General features: G+C 48.4%; 1 protein-coding gene across 3 annotated transcripts in view; it reads right to left on the bottom strand.

Moving 5' to 3' along the window:
* The window catches only part of mmrn2a (multimerin 2a), a 40,045-nt gene extending 21,435 nt beyond the window's left edge, over window positions 1–18,610 (bottom strand). For all 3 annotated transcript variants that reach the window (XM_070865833.1, XM_070865834.1, XM_070865835.1), the window contains exons 1-2: window positions 18,112–18,610; window positions 2,777–2,899 (exon numbers count right to left, since the gene is read on the bottom strand). In XM_070865833.1, coding sequence (XP_070721934.1) covers window positions 2,777–2,899; window positions 18,112–18,446 — 458 coding nt within the window. In that variant the 5' untranslated portion in view covers window positions 18,447–18,610. The remainder of the gene's footprint in view (window positions 1–2,776; window positions 2,900–18,111) is intronic.
* Window positions 18,611–20,352: the final 1,742 nt, after the last annotated feature.

Below are 20,352 nucleotides of genomic sequence, written 5' to 3'. Positions count from 1 at the left end.
TCTGACACCGAGCCACATAAGGAGGTATTGGACAAATGTCCAAAAGCTTGGTCAAAAAGGTAGGTTTTAAGGAAGGTCTTCAAGCAGGAGAGAGAGGTAAAGAGGTTTATGGAGGGAATTCCAGAGCTTAGGGCCTAGGCAGCTGAAGGCACGGCCACCAATGGTGGGGCGATTAAAATCGGGGATGGATAGTTTGAGTATAAACAAGGCAAAGATAAGATAGATTTTGAACTCTAGGGAATCAAGGGATGTGGAGATCGGGCAGGAAAGTGAAGTTCCTCCCCCCCAACTCCCATGATCTTATTGAATGACGGAGCAGGCTCAAGGGGCTGTATGGCCTACCCCTGCTCCTATTTCTTATGTAAGTGGCCAGAGATAGCACAGAGATCGCGAAGGCTTGTAGGGAGGGGCAAGGCCATGGAGGGATTTGAAACAAGGATGAGAATTTTAAAAGTGAGACGTTGCCAGACCAGCTTGCCAGTCTAGGTCAGCGAGCACGGGGGTGATGGGTGAGCGGGACTTGGTGCGAGTTAGGACACGGGCTGCCGAGTTTTGGATGAGCTCATGTTTATGAAGGGTGGTCGATGGGAGGCTGGCAATTTTACATCTACCCTGAGGTCCGCAAGAAAATGAGAGAGAGCGAAAAACATGGACCGAGATACATAGTGAGGAAGATAGAGTGAAATATAAATGTGACTGAACTTAAAAGCTCTTCTGAAATACATGGCATATATTTTTGCACTTATAAACATTGGTAAGGAGACTCCTTGCCTATCTGATGCTGTTTTAAACCTCAGAATAAAATCCGGCTTCTGTAAGATTACAGATACCCTGTATCACAATTCCATTGCCACAGGGTTGTTTCGCATGGGGGATGTCACCACCAGGTGCCTCACACAGGGCTCACCCCTGAAGCAACCTTCAGTGATTCTTAAATGGTGAGAAACTCATGCTGGTGTTCAGAGAGATTTGGGTGTCCTAGTACTAGAAACACAGAGGGACGAAATTGTCCCTTTTTATAGCCCTGTTAGCACCTCCGGGAGGCGCTAATGTTTTATCGGCCTAGCGAAGTGACCTGCTAGGAATTGCCCCCGCGTGATGCGAGATTGTCATGGCGGGGGCACCGGGCGTGCGCCGCAGCCGCCATCTTTTTTTTGTCACCGGCTTTGCAGTCGGCCTGACAATGGCGGCCACTGGCCCGGCCGAAACCTTCCCTGCTGGCCCAGTGGGTGCCAGGAAAGCGGCTGCAAAGTGGCCGGCCCCTTTAAGAGAAGGGGAGGGTCGTTGTAATGCGCCAGCGACACGCGGTCGGGCAATTTCTCTCGCGGGGCAGAAAGGGATCGGCACATGCCTGGCATGGTGGGAACACGGGTGGGGCGCAAACCCTTTTCTGCCGCCCCCGGCCCAGGGCAATTTTGGATGGGTCAGACTATCCGCCTGCCCCCGATCGGAAAGGCCTTACCGCCCCATTACGGCCTCTTAGAGGAGGACAATTTCAGCCCCTACTTCTTTCCTATCTCCCCACTTCACCCAGCCTTCATTGTGCTCATTTCCTCCCATGAAGCCCATCATCTACTCCATCAATCTTCCAGCTCAGCTGCTGAACACCCAACTTCTCCATATCAGCCCAACATTTGCCAACATTGTCAATATCTCCCTATCTACAGACGTTGTACCTACCGCTATCAAAACTGGGTCAATATTGTCCTCCTGAAAAAGCCCATCTTTTGACATCACTGTTGTACCTTTTGTTCCCAAGGTCCTTGACCGCATCACTGCCACCCAATTATGTTCGTGCTAACAATTTCGTATTCAGGTCCGTCCAATATAGTTTCCAAAGAGCCCACAGCATCAAGAGCATTCTGGTCAAAGTCACCAATGACATCCTGTGTCACTGCAATCATGGCTTATATTTCTCCTCTACCTCTCTGCCATTGTTCATCTCCCCATTTCCCCCTGTAGCATCACTCACGATTGTCCTAATATATTCTCGATACATTCTTCAAGTGTTTTCTCCTCCCTTGTTTGCAGAGTCACCTCTAGTGTGCCCCAGGACTCCAGCCTTGATACACCATCTTCACGCAATGCTTGGCCACATTATCCACAAGCATGGAGTCAGAATCCAACAACACCAACTGCCACCATGATTGTCCCTGTACTAACTGCTTGTCTGACATCAAGTCCTGGATGAGTCAAAAGTTTCTAAGTTCAACATTGGCAAAACCAAAACCATCTTGTTTTGTTCTCACTCGGACCTTCGGACCTCTGACCCTGACTCCATTAACCTCCCTGGCTGCCTGATGGATTCAGCCCAACTATAGCATTCTATTCGACCCTAAGCTTTCAACCATATGACTGGTCAGTCACCGAGACCACCTTCCAAACACTGGCGCCTATGCCTTTACCTCACCCCCTAAACTGCTGAAACCCTCAATCATTCCACCACCATTTCTTAAGTGCTGTCCTCTGCCTTCCATCCTTTACAAAGTTCATCTGATCTAGAACCTTACAGCCCAAGTCCTCTCTCACACAAAGTCCAATTGATCCATTCTTGCTCAATTCCATTGGCTCCCTGTGCCCCAGTGAATGGCTTTCAAGGTTCTCATCTTCATTTTCAAATTCCACAACAGCCCACCCTCCCTATTTGGCAAATACTTTTCAGCCATTCGTCTTGTTCAATGCAAGTCTTTGAGAGGTCAAGCAGGCCCTTTCCCCTAAGTTGTCCAGTAACATATTGGCTGCCCACAGTGTAATATCTCACTCGGTTGGCACTTACATTAGGTTTTGGCAGTTGACCCCACCGTTCATACAGGGCTCCATGGACCTTTGGACAAAGCGCTCCACTCCACAAGAAACCACAGTAGTGGACAATCTGGATTTCACAAACGCACACCAGTACCTAAAACAAGGGGAGAAGAAGATGTTTCAAGACTCTTGGGTATAGGTTCATGGTTCACCGTACCTTTTAAACTGTAATAACCCTTATTTAAAGACAACCATCTTTAAACAAAACAGATTGGGCTAGAAATCTTGTAGTGTTATGTCTTTAATACTCTTATGAATACTCCGTGAGGTCTGGTATTGTACTTGAGCTGTTGTGACTTTAGTCCCATTTATTGTAACTCCAGAGTGAGGCACAAGCATGGTGGGCAGCCTTTTATACTGGACCCTGCACACCTATGCAGGTGACCCTCAGGTCTCCCACCGCAGTGCCCTCTGGTGGCACACCTTATGTGACTATACAGTTAGTATACATGGTCTACATACATGACAGATAGGATTCCACCGCTCACGAGGGTCGGAACAGGGGCGCTAAAGGGTTTGCAGCCGCAAGCGCCGGCATTCGCGGCTCAGCAATTTCGGTGTGCCGGTACTGGCGGCGCTGAGGAGTATCGCCCGGGAGCGTCGCGCCGATGTACAACACCCCCGGTATCGACACACATTTGAAATTTGTTTTGCGCTGCACCCGTAGCCCCCCCTGTGGTGACCCCAGAGAAAACTGGTGTGTAGAGCTGTCTCGGGGCGCTACGGGAAGGAGTGACTGCATGAGGTAAGTGCTATTGGTCTTATTTTTCATTTTTTTGCATTTACCTTTACTTGGGGTGAGTAATGTATAGAGAATGTTTTTTGCGTTTTTTGTTCCGATTCTTGTTTTTTTGCAGGGAGGCCTCTCTTAGGGCGCTACGAGGCCGGCTCTTTAGCACGTTGCTCACCCAGCCTAGCGCCCTAAGAGAGGTGGGGAACCCTTCCCTTAGCGCTCCACTCCACTGTCAGGGCACATCCACTGAATTTATTGGTTGCCGACGCAAACCCTTTCCGGCGCTAAATTTATCCACCGCCCGACATTCCCGCCTCAAAAAACCTGCAACCGAATTTCCAGCCCTAAGTTTTTTTCCCAAGAACTTTAACAGTCATCAAAGAGGAGCTGAGAATTCTAAAAGCTGCCAAACAGAGGCTGAGCACACAATACGCGATGTTGTCAATGATTAATTCCTCCTTTCACAGGAGACGACTAAGAGGTGATAAACTATGGAGAATTAATGACTTAGATATAAATGAGGTATAAATGTCAGGGTACAAAGAGAGACAGGGATGAGACGCGTGTCACAGTGATGGTCGTCATGGGGGTGTTGGTGAACACGGGGGAGATATGATTAGACTGGAAACAGGCCCATTTTCAAAGACAGTGACAAAACCGTCACAGAAGGTTACAGGCCCATTAGTCTTACTTCAACCCATGCAAAACAGTGGAGCTGATTATCAAAGGGACTCTTTAAGATAATAAGCGAGTGAACAGCAGCCAACATGGATTCAGAAGGGGGCGTTCCTGTTCAGTCAATGTCCTTGATTTTGTTTGAGGAAGTGGCCTCCCAAGTGGGACTGTGGAAAGCCCTTGTGCACCTAAACGTCCAAAAAGTATTCAACAACATTCTACATAAAAGGCTGCCAGTAAAGCACAAAGTTGTGGGAATTTAGGATAAATCTTAGGAAAGGATACGAAATTGGCTGAAGGGGTAGAAAACAGTGGGTACTGGTTAAATAGGTTATGTCATATAGTGGGTGGATTGCTGAGTGGGGTGTCCCAGGGATCGATATTGGGACCATTGTTGTTTCTGATTAACGTCATTGGCTGGATTCATAAAACCAATGCGAACCAGTCAAGATTTTAGACAATAGGAAACAAGGAGGGAGGGCAGTTGATCGTGAGGAAGCAAAAGAAGCTGGAAAAATGAAGTTAAATTCAATCGGGCCACATGTGAAGTACTGAACATTGGAAGAAAGAAAGAAAGAAGACTTGCATTTATATAGCGCCTTTTACAACCACCGGATGTCTCAAAGCGCTTTACAGCCAATGAAATACTTTTGGAGTGTAGTCACTGTTGTAATGTGGGAAACAAGGCAGCTAACTTGTGCGCAGCAAGCTCCCACAAACTGCAGTGTGATAATCAGATAATCTGTTTTTGTTATGTTGATTGAAGGATAAATATTGGCCAGGACACCGGGGATAACTCCCCTGCTCTTCTTTGAAATAGTGCCATGGGATCTTTTGCATCCATCGGAGAGAGCAGACGGGGCCTCGGTTTAACATCTCATCCGAAAGACAACATCTCCGACAGCGCAGCACTGCCTCAGCACTGCACTGGAGTGCCAGCCTAGATTTATGTGTTCGAGTCCCTAGTGATGAGAAATTGGGCAACAGATGTAATCCATGAATGGGGCTGAATAGCTACGGATGAAGCTGAAAGGGACCCAAGAGTCTCAGGAGACTTAACACTTTGTATGTCTAAGCGCAGCAAAGCAGCAATCAATAGACCCAACAGAATGTTAAACTGTAGAGCCACAACAGTAGTTAGTCGAGGATTGTCCTGGTGTCTCCAGGAATTGAAGATTATTCTCCACTGCTGTGAGCAACCCCGGGAGAAAAATCATAGGAGCATTAAAATAAAATGTGTTTTTCATTATATTCGTAAACTTTTGTTTATTAGTTATAACAATCCCACCACAGCAGCTGGGGAATTTAATCTCAGTTAATTAAATAAATCTGGAATAAAAAGCTAGTATCAGTAATGGCTACCATGAAATTACCAGATTGTCGTTAAAACCCATCGGGTTCACTATTGCCCTTTAGGGAAGGAAATCTGCTGCCCTTATCCGGTCTGGCCTATAATATGACTCCAGACCCACAGCAATGTGGTTGACTCTTAACTGCCCTCTGAAATGCTGAGCAAGCCGCTTAGTTTCAAGAAGGCGGCTCACCACCACCTTCTCAAGGGCAATTAGGGATGGGCAATAAATGCTGGCCTTGCCAGCAATGCCCACATCCCATGAAAAAATAAATTTTAAAGAATCAAAATTGGCGATGGGTTCAATTTGTTGCAACACTGGTTCAATGTATTGCAAAGTGTGATGTGTTTAAGGTCTATGACTTTCTCACACCAGGTATAAGGTATATATAGGGTAATAACACACTTTGGGACTGTTTCAGAGCATCTCACGCTGTCATGTATGTAACACCACAATGTAACACCACTGTATTACTGTATACACTCAACCTAGATGCACACCTTGACCACAAGGGGTGAACTTGTGGGAGACACTCCTTACCTGATCACACAGGTATAAAAAGGGAGGTCCCACGCAGGGTCATCGTCTTTGGAGTCCTGTGAATAAAGAGTTAAGGTCACAGAGTGGCCTTGTCCCCAGAATATGCCTCATGTGGTTTCATACTGTAGAGTAAGGACTTTACATTGGCGACGAGAAACAGGAATTCACGACCCACGAGAATGGCCACCAGTAGCACAGAGGAACGGTACTGTGTTGGGGAAGATTGGGACGATTTTGTCCAGGGGCTTCAGCAAAGCTTCGTTACGAAAGACTGGCTGGGGGATGCAGCGGCCGACAAGCGAAGGGCTCATCTTTTGACCAGCTGCGGACCAAAGACTTACGCGCGCATGAAGGACTTACTGGTCGGCGGACAAAACCGTTGAAGAACTTAGTAAATTGATTGGGGAGCACCTCAAACTGGCGAGTAGCATACATATGGCCCGACACAGATTCTACACCCACCGACGTCGTGAAGGACAGAGCATACCGGACTTCGTAGCGGACCTCCGGTGTTTGGCCAGCCTCTGTAAGGTCACAGACGCCTGCAGGGGGGAGATAATAAGGGACTTCTTTATCGAGGGCATCGGTCATGTGGGAATTTTCCGCAAATTAATTGAGACCAAGGATTTGACCTTGGAAGCGGCGGCGTTGATAGCTCAAACTTTCATGCAGGGGAGGAAGAGACGAAAATAATATACGCGCGCAATTCTGCCTCTAACGTGGCGATGGATCAGGGAGTCAACATCATCAATGCAACTCAGAGCCCCGCAGGCAGGCAGGGGCAGTCCGACACTCCCCAGGCAGCAATAGAATTCAACAGAGACAATGGCAGGCTGAACAAACATTCACGCCATCACAGTGGACAATGCGACCTGGGATGGAGCAATTGACACTCACTAATAGGGTACTTAAGAGCAGTCAACGCGGAATGCCTGGCCATAGTCCCTTTGTTCCTAACAATGGAAACTTTAACTCATGCTGGAGATGTGGGGGGAAACACTCAGCTAGATCTTGCAGATTTCAACAGTTTGTCTGCAGGAACTGCAATCTCAGTGGCCACTTAACTCAAATGTGCAGGAAGTCTGCAACCAGACTAATATATGAGGCGGATGGACCAGAAGAGGGTTCTTTGAGGCAGGATGACTTTTGGGGCAAATCAATGGACGCCGAGGTTCAGCGGGTCCATGTGGCGAATATTCACAGTTCATACACCAAAACGCCACCAATGATGATTAGGGTTTTATTAAACGGTATCCCAGTATGCATGGAGCTGGACACTGGGCCAGTCAGTCACTCATGGGTGTTCAGCAATTTGAGAAGCTATGGCCACTTAAAACCAGTAGACCCAAATTAGAACGTATTGAGACACAATTACGGACTTACACTAAAGAAATAATTCCGGTGCTAGGCAGTGCAATGTTGGCTGTCACACACAATGGGTTAGTGAATCGGCTGCCGCTCTGGATTGTCCCGGGCAATGGTCCCGCACTGTTGGGGAGGAGCTGGTTAGCCGAGATGAACTGGAAATGGGGTGATGTTCACGCAATGTCATCTGTGAAGCGAAGTTCGTGCTCACAAGTCCTACAACAATTCGATTCACTATTCCAACCTGGCATCGGGATTTCAAAGGCACTTAAGTAGTGATACACATCACCCCGGATGCCAGGCCAGTGCACCACAAAGCCAGAGCAGTGCCGTATGTGATGTGGGAAAAGATCGAGAGCGAATTGGACCGGCTGATGAGCGAGGGCATCATCTCGCCTGTTGAATTCAGCAACTGGGCGAGCCCCATCGTTCCTGTTCTAAAAGCGGATGGCTCTGTCAGGATCTGTGGCGACTACAAGGCCACCATCAATTGGGTGTCCCTACAAGACCAATATCCGCTCCCGAGAGTGGAGGACCTCTTCGCCACGCTGACAGGCGGCAAGCTGTTCACCAAGTTGGACCTCACTTCAGCCTATATGTCCCAGGAACCGGCCGATGAATCCAAACTACTGACCACCATCATCATGCACAAGGGACTGTTCGTTTATAACAGGTGCCCGTTTGGCATTCGATAAGTGGCCACGATTTTTCAACGTAGCATGGAAAGCCTGCTTAAATCCATTCCTGGAACGATCGTATTCCAGGACGACATCCTCATCATGGGTTGAGACACCGAGGAACACCTTCAAAGCCTGGAGGAGGTGCTATGCCGACTGGACTGGGTAGGCCTGCGACTCAAGAAGTCTAAATGTGTGTTCTTAGCTCCTGAGGTTGAGTTTCTGGGCAGGAGGGTTGCTGCAGATGGGATTCGGCCCACCGAATCCAAAACAGAGGCGATTTGACGAGCACCTAGGCCCTGCAATACATCGGAGTTGCGCTCATTCCTGGAACTGCTGAACTATTTCGGGAACTTTCTGCCGAACTTGTGCACGTTGTTGGAGCCGCTACACGTGCTCCTGTGTAAGGGTTGCGATTGGTTTTGGGGGGACTGTAAGGAACGGGCTCTTGATCGGGTGCGAAACCTACTTTGTTCAAACAAGTTGTTGACCCTGTATGACCCCTGTAAAAAATTGATTCTGACATGTGATGCATCGTCCTATGGGGTTGGATGCATGTTGCAGCAGGGCAATGCTGAGGGTCAACTACAACCTGTGGCTTATGCCTCCAGGTTGCTCTCTCAAGCAGAACGGGGATATGGGATGGTCGAGAAGGAAGCGCTTGCATGTGTCTATGTGTAAAAAAAATGCATCAGTACCTCTTTGGTAGGAAATTTGAATTAGAGACGGACCACAAGCCATTGACATCCCTGTTGTCAGACAGCAAGGCTATCAATGCCAATGCATCAGCTCGCATACAGCGATGGACTCTCACGCTGTCTGATTATGACTACTCCATCCGGCACTGGCCTGGCACTGAAAATTGCGCTGACGCGCTCAGCAGGCTTCCACTGGCCACCACTGAGGGGGCAGTAGAGCAAAGCGCTGAGATGGTCATGGCTGTCGATGCCTTTGACAGCGCAGGCTCCCCCATCACAGCCCGCCAGATCAAAATCTGGACAAACAGAGATCCCCTCCTATCCCTGATTAAGAAATGGGTCCTGACTGGGGATTGGGCGCCCGCACGTGGATCATGCCCTGAGGAGGTCAGACCGTTGTACAGACGGATGGATGAGCCCTCCATCCAAGCCAACTGCCTACTATGGGTAGTTATGCCCCAGAAGGGCAGGGAGGCATTCATTAGGGAACTCCACAGCGAGCACCCAGGCATTGTGCTGATGAAGGCCATTGCCCGGTCACATGTTTGGTGGCCTGGAATTGATTCAGATCTGGAACACTGTGTTCGCAGGTGCACGACGTGTGCCCAGCTGGGTAATGCCCCCAGGGAGGCCCCGCTCAGCCCGTGGCCCTGGCCTACAAGGCCATGGTCACGCATTCATGTTGACTACGCGGGCCCGTTCATGGAAAGATGTTCCTTATTGTGGTAGATGCGTACTCGAAATGGATCAAGTGCATCATTCTGAATTCATGCACGTCCTCCACCACCGTGGAAAGCATATGTGCGATCTTTGCAATCCATGGCTTGCCGGACATCCTGGTTAGTGATAATGGCCCATGTTTCACAAACTACAAATTCCGAGAGTTTATGTCGGGCAATGGTATCAACGACGTCAGGACTGTGCTGTTCAAGCCGGTCTCTAATGGCCAGGTGGAACGTGCGGTCCAAATCATTAAGCAAGGTATGCTCAGGATTCAAGGACCCTCCCTACAATGCCGCCTATCGCGTCTCCTGCTGGCCTATAGATCCCGACCGCACTCGCTCACAGGGGTCCCGCCCGCAGAGCTACTAATGAAGCGGACACTCAAAACTCAGTTGTCCCTCATTCACCCAGTCCTGACCGACATAGTTGAGGGCAAGCGCAAGTCACAAAACGAGTACCATGACCGTAATTCGAAGGGGAGATGTATAGAAATAAATGATCCTGATTTCTTCCTCAATCACGCCATGGGGCCCAAATGGCTTGAGGGCACTGTAATTGACAAAGAGGGGAATAGGGTCATCGTGGTAAAACTCAACAATGGTCAGATATGCCGTAAGCATCTGGACCAAGTAAAAAAAAGGTTCAGCATGGACACGGAGGAACCTGAAGAAGACCATGAGATGGAGCTCACAACACCGCCAGTGAACGAGCAACAAGAGCAATCAGAAGAATGCACAGTCCCTGCGGTCAGCCCGGACAGGCCGGAATCACCACAGGTGACAGACACTCACGTCAGTGTCCAACAACCAGAGCCCCAACTGCGGCATTCCACGAGGGAGCGTAGTCCACCTGAAAGACTAAATCTATGATCCCAATAAGACTTTGGGGCGGGGGGGGGAGGGGGGGGGGGGGGAGGTTATGTCATGTATGTAACCACAATGTAACAGCACTGTGTTACTGTATACACTCAACCTAGATGCACACCTTGACCACAAGGGGTGAACTTGTGGGAGACACTCCTTACCTGATCACACAGGTATAAAAAGGGAGGTCCCACGCAGGGTCATCGTCTTTGGAGTCCTGTGAATAAAGAGTTAAGGTCACAGAGTGGCCTTGTCCCCAGAATATGCCTCATGTGGTTTCATACTGTAGAGTAAGGACTTTACACACGCCAAGTATAATATGTAGGACAGCTGAATGCTTTCGGATTCCTCGCAGCCAAGTGCCAAGATGCAGCAGAAGATGTGAGATATGTTTCCATTAGCACGAACTGCAGAGCTGTCTCTTCCGGATAGCAACTGAACTGTCTGACTTGGAGTGTGAACAGCGAGCTCTCGCATCCAGGGCCGTGTGAAGCTGCCTCCCGCAGATGTACAAATCTGGTAAGGTTCAGAGACATCGACTCCAGAGGTAGTTTTGACCCGATTCAGAGACAACATCTACATGCCAACTGACACCACTCACAGGAGGTAACAAAGGGCACTAATAGCACTCCAGGGAGATGTTGTGAGAAATGGGATTGTTACACTGGTGCAGTCAGTGTAAAGGGAGCTCCTCGCTTTGAATCTAACTCGAGCTGTATGTGAGCTGCGAGTGCTGTTTGGGCAGCGTAGAAAGAGGGTTTATTCTGTGCATAACCCACACTATATCTAAACCGGGACTACCCAGTTTCAAAATGTGGAAAAATGCTCTCTCGAAGATTGATCACCACAGAAATTCATCGGGATCTTAACAACAACGACTTGTATTTATATAGCACCTTTAACATAGAAACATAGAAAATAGGTGCAGGAGTAGGCCATTCGGCCCTTCGTGCTGCACCACCATTCAATGAGATCATGGCTGATCATTCCCTCAGTACCCCTTTCCTGCTTTCTCTCCATAACCCTTGTTCCCCTTAGCCGTAAGGGCCATATCTAACTCCCTTTTGAATATATCCAATGAACTGGCATCAACAACTCTCTGCGGCAGGGAATTCCACAGGTTAACAACTCTCTGAGTGAAGAAGTTTCTCCTCATCTCAGTCCTATATGGCCTACCCCTTATCCTAAGATTGTGTCCCCTGGTTCTGGACTTCCCCAACATCGGGAATATTCTTCCCACATCTAACCTGTCCTGTCCCGTCAGAATCTTATACGTTTCTATGAGATCCCCTCTCATCCTTCTAAACTCCAGTGAATAAAGGCCCAGTTGATCCAGTCTCTCCTCATATGACAATCTGGCCATCCCTGGAATCAGTCTGGTGAACCTTCGCTGCACTCGCTCAATAGCAAGAACGTCCTTCCTCAGATTAGGAGACCAAAACTGAACACAATAACGTAGTGATACATCCCAAGGCGCTTCACAGGATATTATACGATAAAAAGTTGACACCGAGCCGCATAAGCATAATTCAATCGAGCAGAGTCAGCATGGTTTTATGAAAGGGAAATCATGTTTGACAAATTTGCGGGGATTCTTTGAGAATGTAATGAGCAGGGTGGATAAGGGGGAACCAGTGGATGTAGTGTATTTGGATTTCCAGAAGGTTTTCGATAAGGTGCCACATAAAAGGTTACTGCACAAGATAAAAGTTCACGGGATTGGGTGTAATATATTACCATAGATAGAGAATTGGCTAACAAACAGAAAACAGAGAGTTGGGATAAATGGGTCATTTTACGGTTGGCAAACAGTAACTAGTGGGGTGCCGCAGGAATCGGTGCTGGGGCCTCAACTATTTACAATCTATATTAATGACTTGGATGAAGAGACCGAGTGTAATGTAGCCAAGTTTGCTGATAATGCAAAGATAGGTGGGAAAGCAAATTGTGAGGACACAAAAAATCTGCAAAGGGATATAGACAGGCTAAGTGAGTGGGCAGAAATTTGCCGGATGGAGTATAATGTGGGAAAATATGAGGTTATCCATTTTGGCAGGAAAAATAGAAAAACAAATTATAATTTAAATGGAGAAAAATTGCAAAGTGCTGCAGTCCAGAGGAACCTGGGGGTCCTTGTGCATGAAACACAAAAAGTTGTATGCAGGTACAGCAAGTGATCAGGAAGGCAAATGAAATGTTGACATTTATTGCAAGGGGGATAGAGTATAAAAGCAGAGAAGTCCAGCTACAACTGTACAGGGTATTGGTGAGGCCACACCTGGAGTACTGCGTACAGTTTTAGTTTCTGTATTTAAGGAAGGATATACCTATATTGGAGGCTGTTCAGAGAAGGTTCACTTGATTCTGTAGATGAGGAGATTGACTTATGAAGATAGGTTGAGTAGTTTGGACCTATACACATTGGAGTTCAGAAGAATGAGAGGTGATCTTATCAAAACATATAAGATAATGAGGGGGCTCGACGAGGCGGATAAAGAGAGGATATTTCCACTCATAGGGGAAACTAAAACTAGGGGACATACTCTCAGAATAAGGGGCTGCCCATTTCAAACTGAGATGAGGAGAAATTTTTTCTCTCAGAAGGTTGTAAATCTATGGAATTCTCTGCCCCAGAGAGCTGTGGAGGCTGGGTCACTGAATATATTTAAGACGGAGATCGATAGATTTTTGAGGGATAAGGGAATAAAGGGTTATGGGAAGCGGACAGGGAAGTGGAGCTGAGTCCATGATCAGATCAGCCATGATCTTATTAAATGGCGGAGCAGACTCGAGGGGCCAGGTGGCCTACTCCTACACCAGTTGCATCTTTTCACACTTTTATGGGCTGCTGATCCAAGGGTGAGGCTTCGTGTGATTTTTACTGTGGCCGAGTCTGACTCTTACACCAAAGCTTCCAATCCAGCTGGTTTCACAGAACGTGTATAATGACCTTTAATGGATTCCTGCACTGTCTTACAGGGAGAGGGGAGATGCAGTGAAGGTGCAGGGGGAGGGATGCAGTGAGGGTGCAGGAGGAGGGAAGATGTAGTGAGGGTGCAGGAGGGGAGATGTAGTAAGGTGTAGTGGACTGGCAGAGACTTTTGAACGTGCACAAGAACATTCTTTGCACTTCCTTGACGAGGCGTTCCTGACTTAACCTTTCAACAGTTACACAAACAGACTGCGGCAGTGAGTCGCAGCACTGGTGCACTCGACACTGAACCTTCCATCATCCCCGCTTTATAGTTGTGTCTTTCATCTCCTTCCAGTGACCGAGGTCTATTTACAGGCCTACGCTGGACTTTGTTCTTTCCTTGTCTGGCAGTCGCTAAACCTCCTACGGTGACTGTTCCCATTACGATGTTTTCCGGCCCTGCCTGCTTATTTGACCCTATGGATTCACATATACTTTTATGACTTCTTCCTATTCCCATTTCCAAAGCTTTGGTGGGTTTCACGTTGTCCGTCTCCCCATCACCTGCCGATTTCAATCCTGGGGTGTGACGTCAACAACCCAGAGGTAAACCAGGGTCAACCAGTAGAGAAGGGGCAGGAGTACCGCAATTTCACCAAAGCCACCAGTGATGTATTTGCTTCATGGGTTCTTTGCTTAAGAATTCATAGCAAAACATTGCATTTAAGAACTAGTTGGTTTATTAACAAAGGTTTAACAATCACACTGCACATTACCAGTTCATCCACCAGACTCACAACTACCTGCCTCACCGAGGATCCCCCGAACCCAAGTGGCTGGGGTTTTATTGTGTCTTGTGAACATCACGTGACTGGCTAAGCCACTCCCAACTCAACAGCTCTACAACTATTTTGTTGTAATCAGAAAATCAAGTGCCCCCTGATTAAAGGGGAAGGCATACTCCAAAACACTTTTCAAGTGCCCCCTTATTTTCTTGTTTTTTTTTTCTTTTGTTTTTTTTTGTGGGCACTAAAACACAAATTATACAAGTGCCCCCTGGCTAAAAGGCGGAGGGGGGGTGGTGGGTGGGGGGTACTAAAACCGGCACAATAAACAAATTAAACTTTAGACAAAAAACATCAAATAAAAATTTGGTTGCCGGGGGTGATGATGCACTCCAGTCCCTCCGACGCCCACCTCTCGCAGAAGGCTGCGAGTGTACCGGTGGACACCACGTGCTCCACCTCCAGGGACACCCTGGCTCGGATGTAACCACAGAAAAGAGGCAGGCAGTTGGGCTGAACGACCCCCTGGACCGGCTGATGGCCACCTTGCCCGTGCCCAGGAGCAGTCCTATGAGGATGCCTTCCGACCTGCCCGCTCCCTTCCACACAGTGTGCCCAAAGATCAGGAGTGTGGGACTGAAGTGCAACCAGAATTTGAGGAGCAGCCCCTTCAAATAATGCAACAGGGGCTGCAACCTCGCACATTCCATAAAAACATGTTAAGTAATTGTTCCCAGATAACTTAGTGGGCAAGTGTACTCTTCCAGACCGCAGATATTGCAGGCGGCCTGGGAGCCTGTGAACCGACTTAAAAACTTATTGCACGGGACTGCTCCGTGCACCACCATCCAGGCCAAGTACCTCAACAGCTCTACAAACCTGTGAGCATAATCACGAGTGCATACATTTACACCATCAATGATGATTCCCCTCCTTCACCCCCTCAATGAGGCTGACCTGTCGTGACCGAGTAGGGCAGATTTTCCAGCCAATAGGATCAGTTCCACAGCTGCAAAATGGGCAAGTGAGGGCCAGTGGGCAGCAGGGTCAGCAACTCTGATTGGATGTATTCCTGGAGATTTCACCTCCTGCCGTACCCACCCGGTAAAACAGCCTCTTTTCCATCGCCAATATTCTTATAGCTAAGAAACAAAAGTATTCAAAGAAGATGGAAAAAACATAGCAGTTGTTTTTGAAATCTCCCTGTGCTGTTTCTCATAGCGGTGTCCGGGAGATGAACCTTTTGTTCCTGGAGGCTCCGGGACAGACCTGGAGGGTTGGCAACCAATGTTCCCACCAGGCTGTGAGCTTGCGCAGCCGCGCAGTAATCAGCGAGGTACTGCACGGGTTTCTCACAAACGTTTCCATTGGAAACACAGCGCAGGCGCAGAAATTTACAGGGACCGCGCACTGAAATAAACAGGCCCTGTACAACAAAACACAGCTTAGAGGGAACATTGCTGGCAATCCTACTGGGCAAGTTTCCTCTTCAATGGATCCCTGTGCAATTAGCAGAGAGCGCTAAAGGCCTACAGCATGCAACATTTGAATAGCAAAATCAGTTTAAATTGATGTAAATGCAGCGAAGCAAAGTTCCCCTCTGGCTAGGGCAGGGTCGCTGCGTGCTTGACTCACCCATGACGGGTGTGATGGAAAACTCAGTGCGGGAAGGGCTCTTAAAGGGGCAGAGGCGATTCCTGTCTGATTGCGAAAAAAAAATGTCAGGATCTGTTTACTGCCAGTTTTCAGGGTTTACCGTTTGTTGTCATTTGTTGGGAGACCAGTCAGGGATGTGTGTGGAGAAGCAAACCTCACCTAATGTTGTCTGCATAAAGGCCGGTTGCAACTGAATAAGAGCTTGACGGAACAGGAAAATCGTCCAAAGGACAGGTCTGAACAGCGGAACTAACGTTCCCGTTAAGCTGCTTGGCCACACAGCGGTCTGGAGGTCCCGCGCAGGCGGCTCACAGGCTTTTCAACACAAGAAAACGCGCACATGCGAAAATATGAATGGACCACGCAGTCCATTAAAGGGACCGCACACCACCCAAAAAATGAGAGTGGACATTGAGCGGAACTCAAAATACAAACCTTCCGTACAGCTCAGTATCCCACTGCAAGCCATAGAGACCTGTGCTCTCAGCACAACCATTCCCAGTGAAGATGGCGGTTAGTTTTAAAGTGCTCCAATCACAATATTTCACAGTTAAAGCGCTACAAGGTGAAAGAAGGCGAGCCTGGGTGATGAGCAGGCACCAGAGTGACACAGCTCACACCTTCCCCCGATATCGGCACACCCAACGGGCAAAGTGCTCCATACTTTCGGAAATGCAGAATTGTGGTGATACTGCGCGGATGTGTCATACTCCTGTTGCTATTCCGTGGGAAAGGAGATGGAAGTGGTGACCACACTGAGGGGAGCTGCCTTCACAGGCTGCGGATCAGATCGGAGCCAATTATAGAGCTTTGCCATCTGCTGCAAGGACGCGCAGCCAACCTGCATCATAGGCACTGCCAGTGAGAGTCAGGATCACCACAGCTATTTCCTGACACCGCCTCCTCCCATCCTGACATAGTGACCACCTGCCAACTCCAGGGGGTTGTTGCCGGAGTCTCTCTGTTCATGTTACTGGGAGCGGGTGGTTTGGTGCAGTCCGCGAACTGATTCCCAACCCAACCCCAGAAAAAGTCAGGAGTGGTTGCGGACCACTGCATACCCTGAGCGGCCCCAGTCTGAGGAAGTTCCAGCTTCCATCACAGTGAATTCAACTGTTGTGAGACACACGTGTGCTGTCCCTGTAACACGTTACCGGAGACAGGGCAACACTCCCCCCCCCCCCCCCCCCGCCCTAGATTTATCTCCTCGGAGGACCCCGGGTTTAGTTCTACAGGAGTCATGAGACGTGAGATTCTTCTCAGTGATGACAACACAGCCCATTCTTGTCCTGACCCTTAAGCCTCGCACACACATACACACTCATAAACACATACGCACATACACTCGTAAACACACACTCGTAAAAACACACGCACATACACACACTCGTAAACACACATTCGTAAACACGCATGCATATACACACACGCACATACACACACTTGTAAATACACACGCACATACACACACTCGTAAACACACATGCACATACACACACACATTTATATACACACGTACATATATATATATATATATGCACGCATACACGGGCAAGCACATACGCATATATATATATACACACACACACACAAATACCACACACGTTTGCAGACACACTCACACACATGTGCATATATATATATATATATATAAACACATATAATCACAAACACTCACACATATACACACATGTGGGCATGCACACACACAAACACACATACACACGCTCAAACACACGTCTACACACACATACAAAGACACATATGCACACACACGCGCACACACATACACACACGCACAAACACATATACACTCGCACAGACACATACACACACGCACAAACACATATACACACACACAAACACGTATACACACACATGCACACAAATACACATATACACACACATGCATACAAACACACGTGTATACACACACATACACTTTCCAGCAGTTCTCACTGTACAACAATCAGGAGCAGGGGCCATGGCTGATTTAGGCTCCACCACTCGCACCCTAGAGTGAACTCAGCACAGACGAAGCATCGAATCCTGTGCCCCTCCTAATCCACGGTCATACGCCGAGCGATGCACTTACCAAATGATCAACGAGGGGAATGTGTATCATTTCTGATTTGCCACAGTTTAGGAACCTGCGTGCTTTCTGCCCCAGTGGCTGATCAGTGCATCGCTCACTGAACTCACTGAATGGGATTGGCAACCAGTCGGTGAATAGTAAGAGAACTTTGTTAAGGACAATCTGAAAGAATCTGTTACAAACGCTGTAAGGAACTGCACCACATTGAAGAATACTTCTGTTGCACTTGCCTGCCTGATGGGGATTTGAAGGGCCAGCGAGCGCTGGTGACCGCAGACTGTGTGAGCCTCTTGGATGAATCGGAGGTGGTGGTGCGGACATAGGAGAAGGGCTTGTTGGTGCCTTGGACCACCTCGTAGCCCCAGCCGTCCAGCGCAGTGTCGGCTCGCCCCTCGACCTGCTCAAAGCCCTCGACCTGCTGAGACCCTCTGTGCTTCCTACGAGGCCTGTCCTCTTCAACCTGGCCTCTCGAGAGACCCTGCTGGGCATATTTGGGGTTCTCCAAAGGCTCCTTCAACCGGACCAGCCTCAGACACAAGAAGGCGACAAGGAGGCGGAATATCATATTTCTCTCCCCCTGTTCAGTAATTCCTCCCCTGGATGGAGTGAGAGTGCCTGATGGATTCCTGCCTCGTTTTGTTGCTCTGAGAAAATCTCAAACAAAGAGGCGGAAAAAAAGGCCTTCCCAACCCTCCCAGTCTGCGTGGGAAATGTGAAAAGGCGAGGAACAATGCGGCCAGCATTCCTGGGAAGCACTGGGATTGTACAATGGGTCATACGGAAACAGCTCGCCAGTCCAATTCCTCATTTTAGCAAGGCACAGGAACAAGGTGCAAGGTTCTTATCAGCAGAGCCAGCACAGGAAGGGGAAGCCTCCAATAGTGTAAAACCAATAAATAGAATACATATTTCTAAAGTGTGTTGTACCTCGAATGGGCTGGCAGACAATTTCTACACAGCCAAGCTGACACAAGTCTCCTCGACTCCACTGAAACAACATTCAGATTAGCATTTGTATTATTTTTAGCCGCCCCCCCCCCCTCCCACCAATATTAAAATAAAGTTGTCCTCAGGATGTGGCCGTCGCTGGCAAGGCCGCAATCAATGCCCCTCCCCCCCCAGTTGGCCCGAACATGTGGTGATGGCCTACTTTAGTACCGATTGTTTTAATGACTGACTTGCTTCAGAGCGCATCAAGAATCAACCACTGAGCTGTGGGACTGGAGTCACATGTAGGCCAGACTGGCGAGGGGAGGCAGGTTCCCTTCCTCCACGGGCATTCGTCAAACACCTTGGGCTAGAACCTCCACTTTTTTTTGCATGGTTAACGCCCACTTAACGGCCATTTTACCGCTGAAATGACGTATAACGCCCATATATCGCCCATTTTGGCACAAAATGGAAACTGATGGGCATTTTTCGGAAACTTATTGCCGAGCGTTACTTTCCCCATGTGCTTAACACCGGGAAAAAATATTACCGCCCGCCCATTTTTTGGGGGAGGAATCAGCAGAATGAGCGAATTCAACGCCCATAATATCACCCAGCGTTACTTTCCGCACGGAATTAACGCCAAGATTCAATATTAACCCCCCCACTTTTTTTTGACATAAAGAGCATGTTTACTGAAACTAGCGGCCATGAGATTGCCCAGCGTCACTTTCACCACCTCAGACACATATCGCTCACAATATCGCTCGCACAAAAAAACCGCCCAGAAAAAGTGGAACGAACCGGAACTAATCACAGCGTTATGGATGCCATGTTCTAGATCACATGTCACATCCTTTAAAAGGCTGCTGTGCTTCAACCTCGGCATAGTTTGAATGTACTCTGCAGGTCGTTGGAGTTGATGTGAACATCTCTAAAAACATCTTGACCATACAGTGACTGATTGGAATTGAACAAGTATCTTCGTCGGGACATTCCTTGTTTGTGAGCAATCGGTGGAAAACAGAGAGCTACTGCAATGGGGCTGGTCCTTTCTCACCCTCTTGCTGACCAATTACATGCAGCAGACTCGACATCGCTGAAGGAACGCTCCATTGCATTATGTGCCCAATGTAAGACATGACAGACTGATGAGGAGGACTGGATGTTACACACCCTGCAAGTACAAGGAGAAGCATTCTTACCTCGACTTGCCTGACACCACCTGCCTTCGGAGACTGCGCTTCCACAAAGAGGTTATCACTGAGGATGCCAGCTGATAAGGGCAGATCTGCAGCCTGCCAGCACCATCAGAACTGCACTGTCCGTCGAGGTCAAAGTCTCCGCGGCACTGTCGTTCTACGCCTTGGGTTCTTTTGAGGATACAGCTGGAGACATTTGCGGACTTTATCAGCATGCCACACATCATTGCATTCGACAGAGCCCTGTACGCACGCAGGAAGGACTTGATCAGCTTCCCTATGACCAGGGAGGCACAGAGTGAGAGGGTTCTAGGATTCTCCAGAATTGCAAACTTCCAC

This window comes from Pristiophorus japonicus, chromosome 22, assembly GCF_044704955.1.
Source record: "Pristiophorus japonicus isolate sPriJap1 chromosome 22, sPriJap1.hap1, whole genome shotgun sequence".
Taxonomy (NCBI): domain Eukaryota; kingdom Metazoa; phylum Chordata; class Chondrichthyes; family Pristiophoridae; genus Pristiophorus; species Pristiophorus japonicus.
Note: the sequence above shows the minus strand (reverse complement) of the source record. Positions and strands in the feature narration are given on the sequence as shown.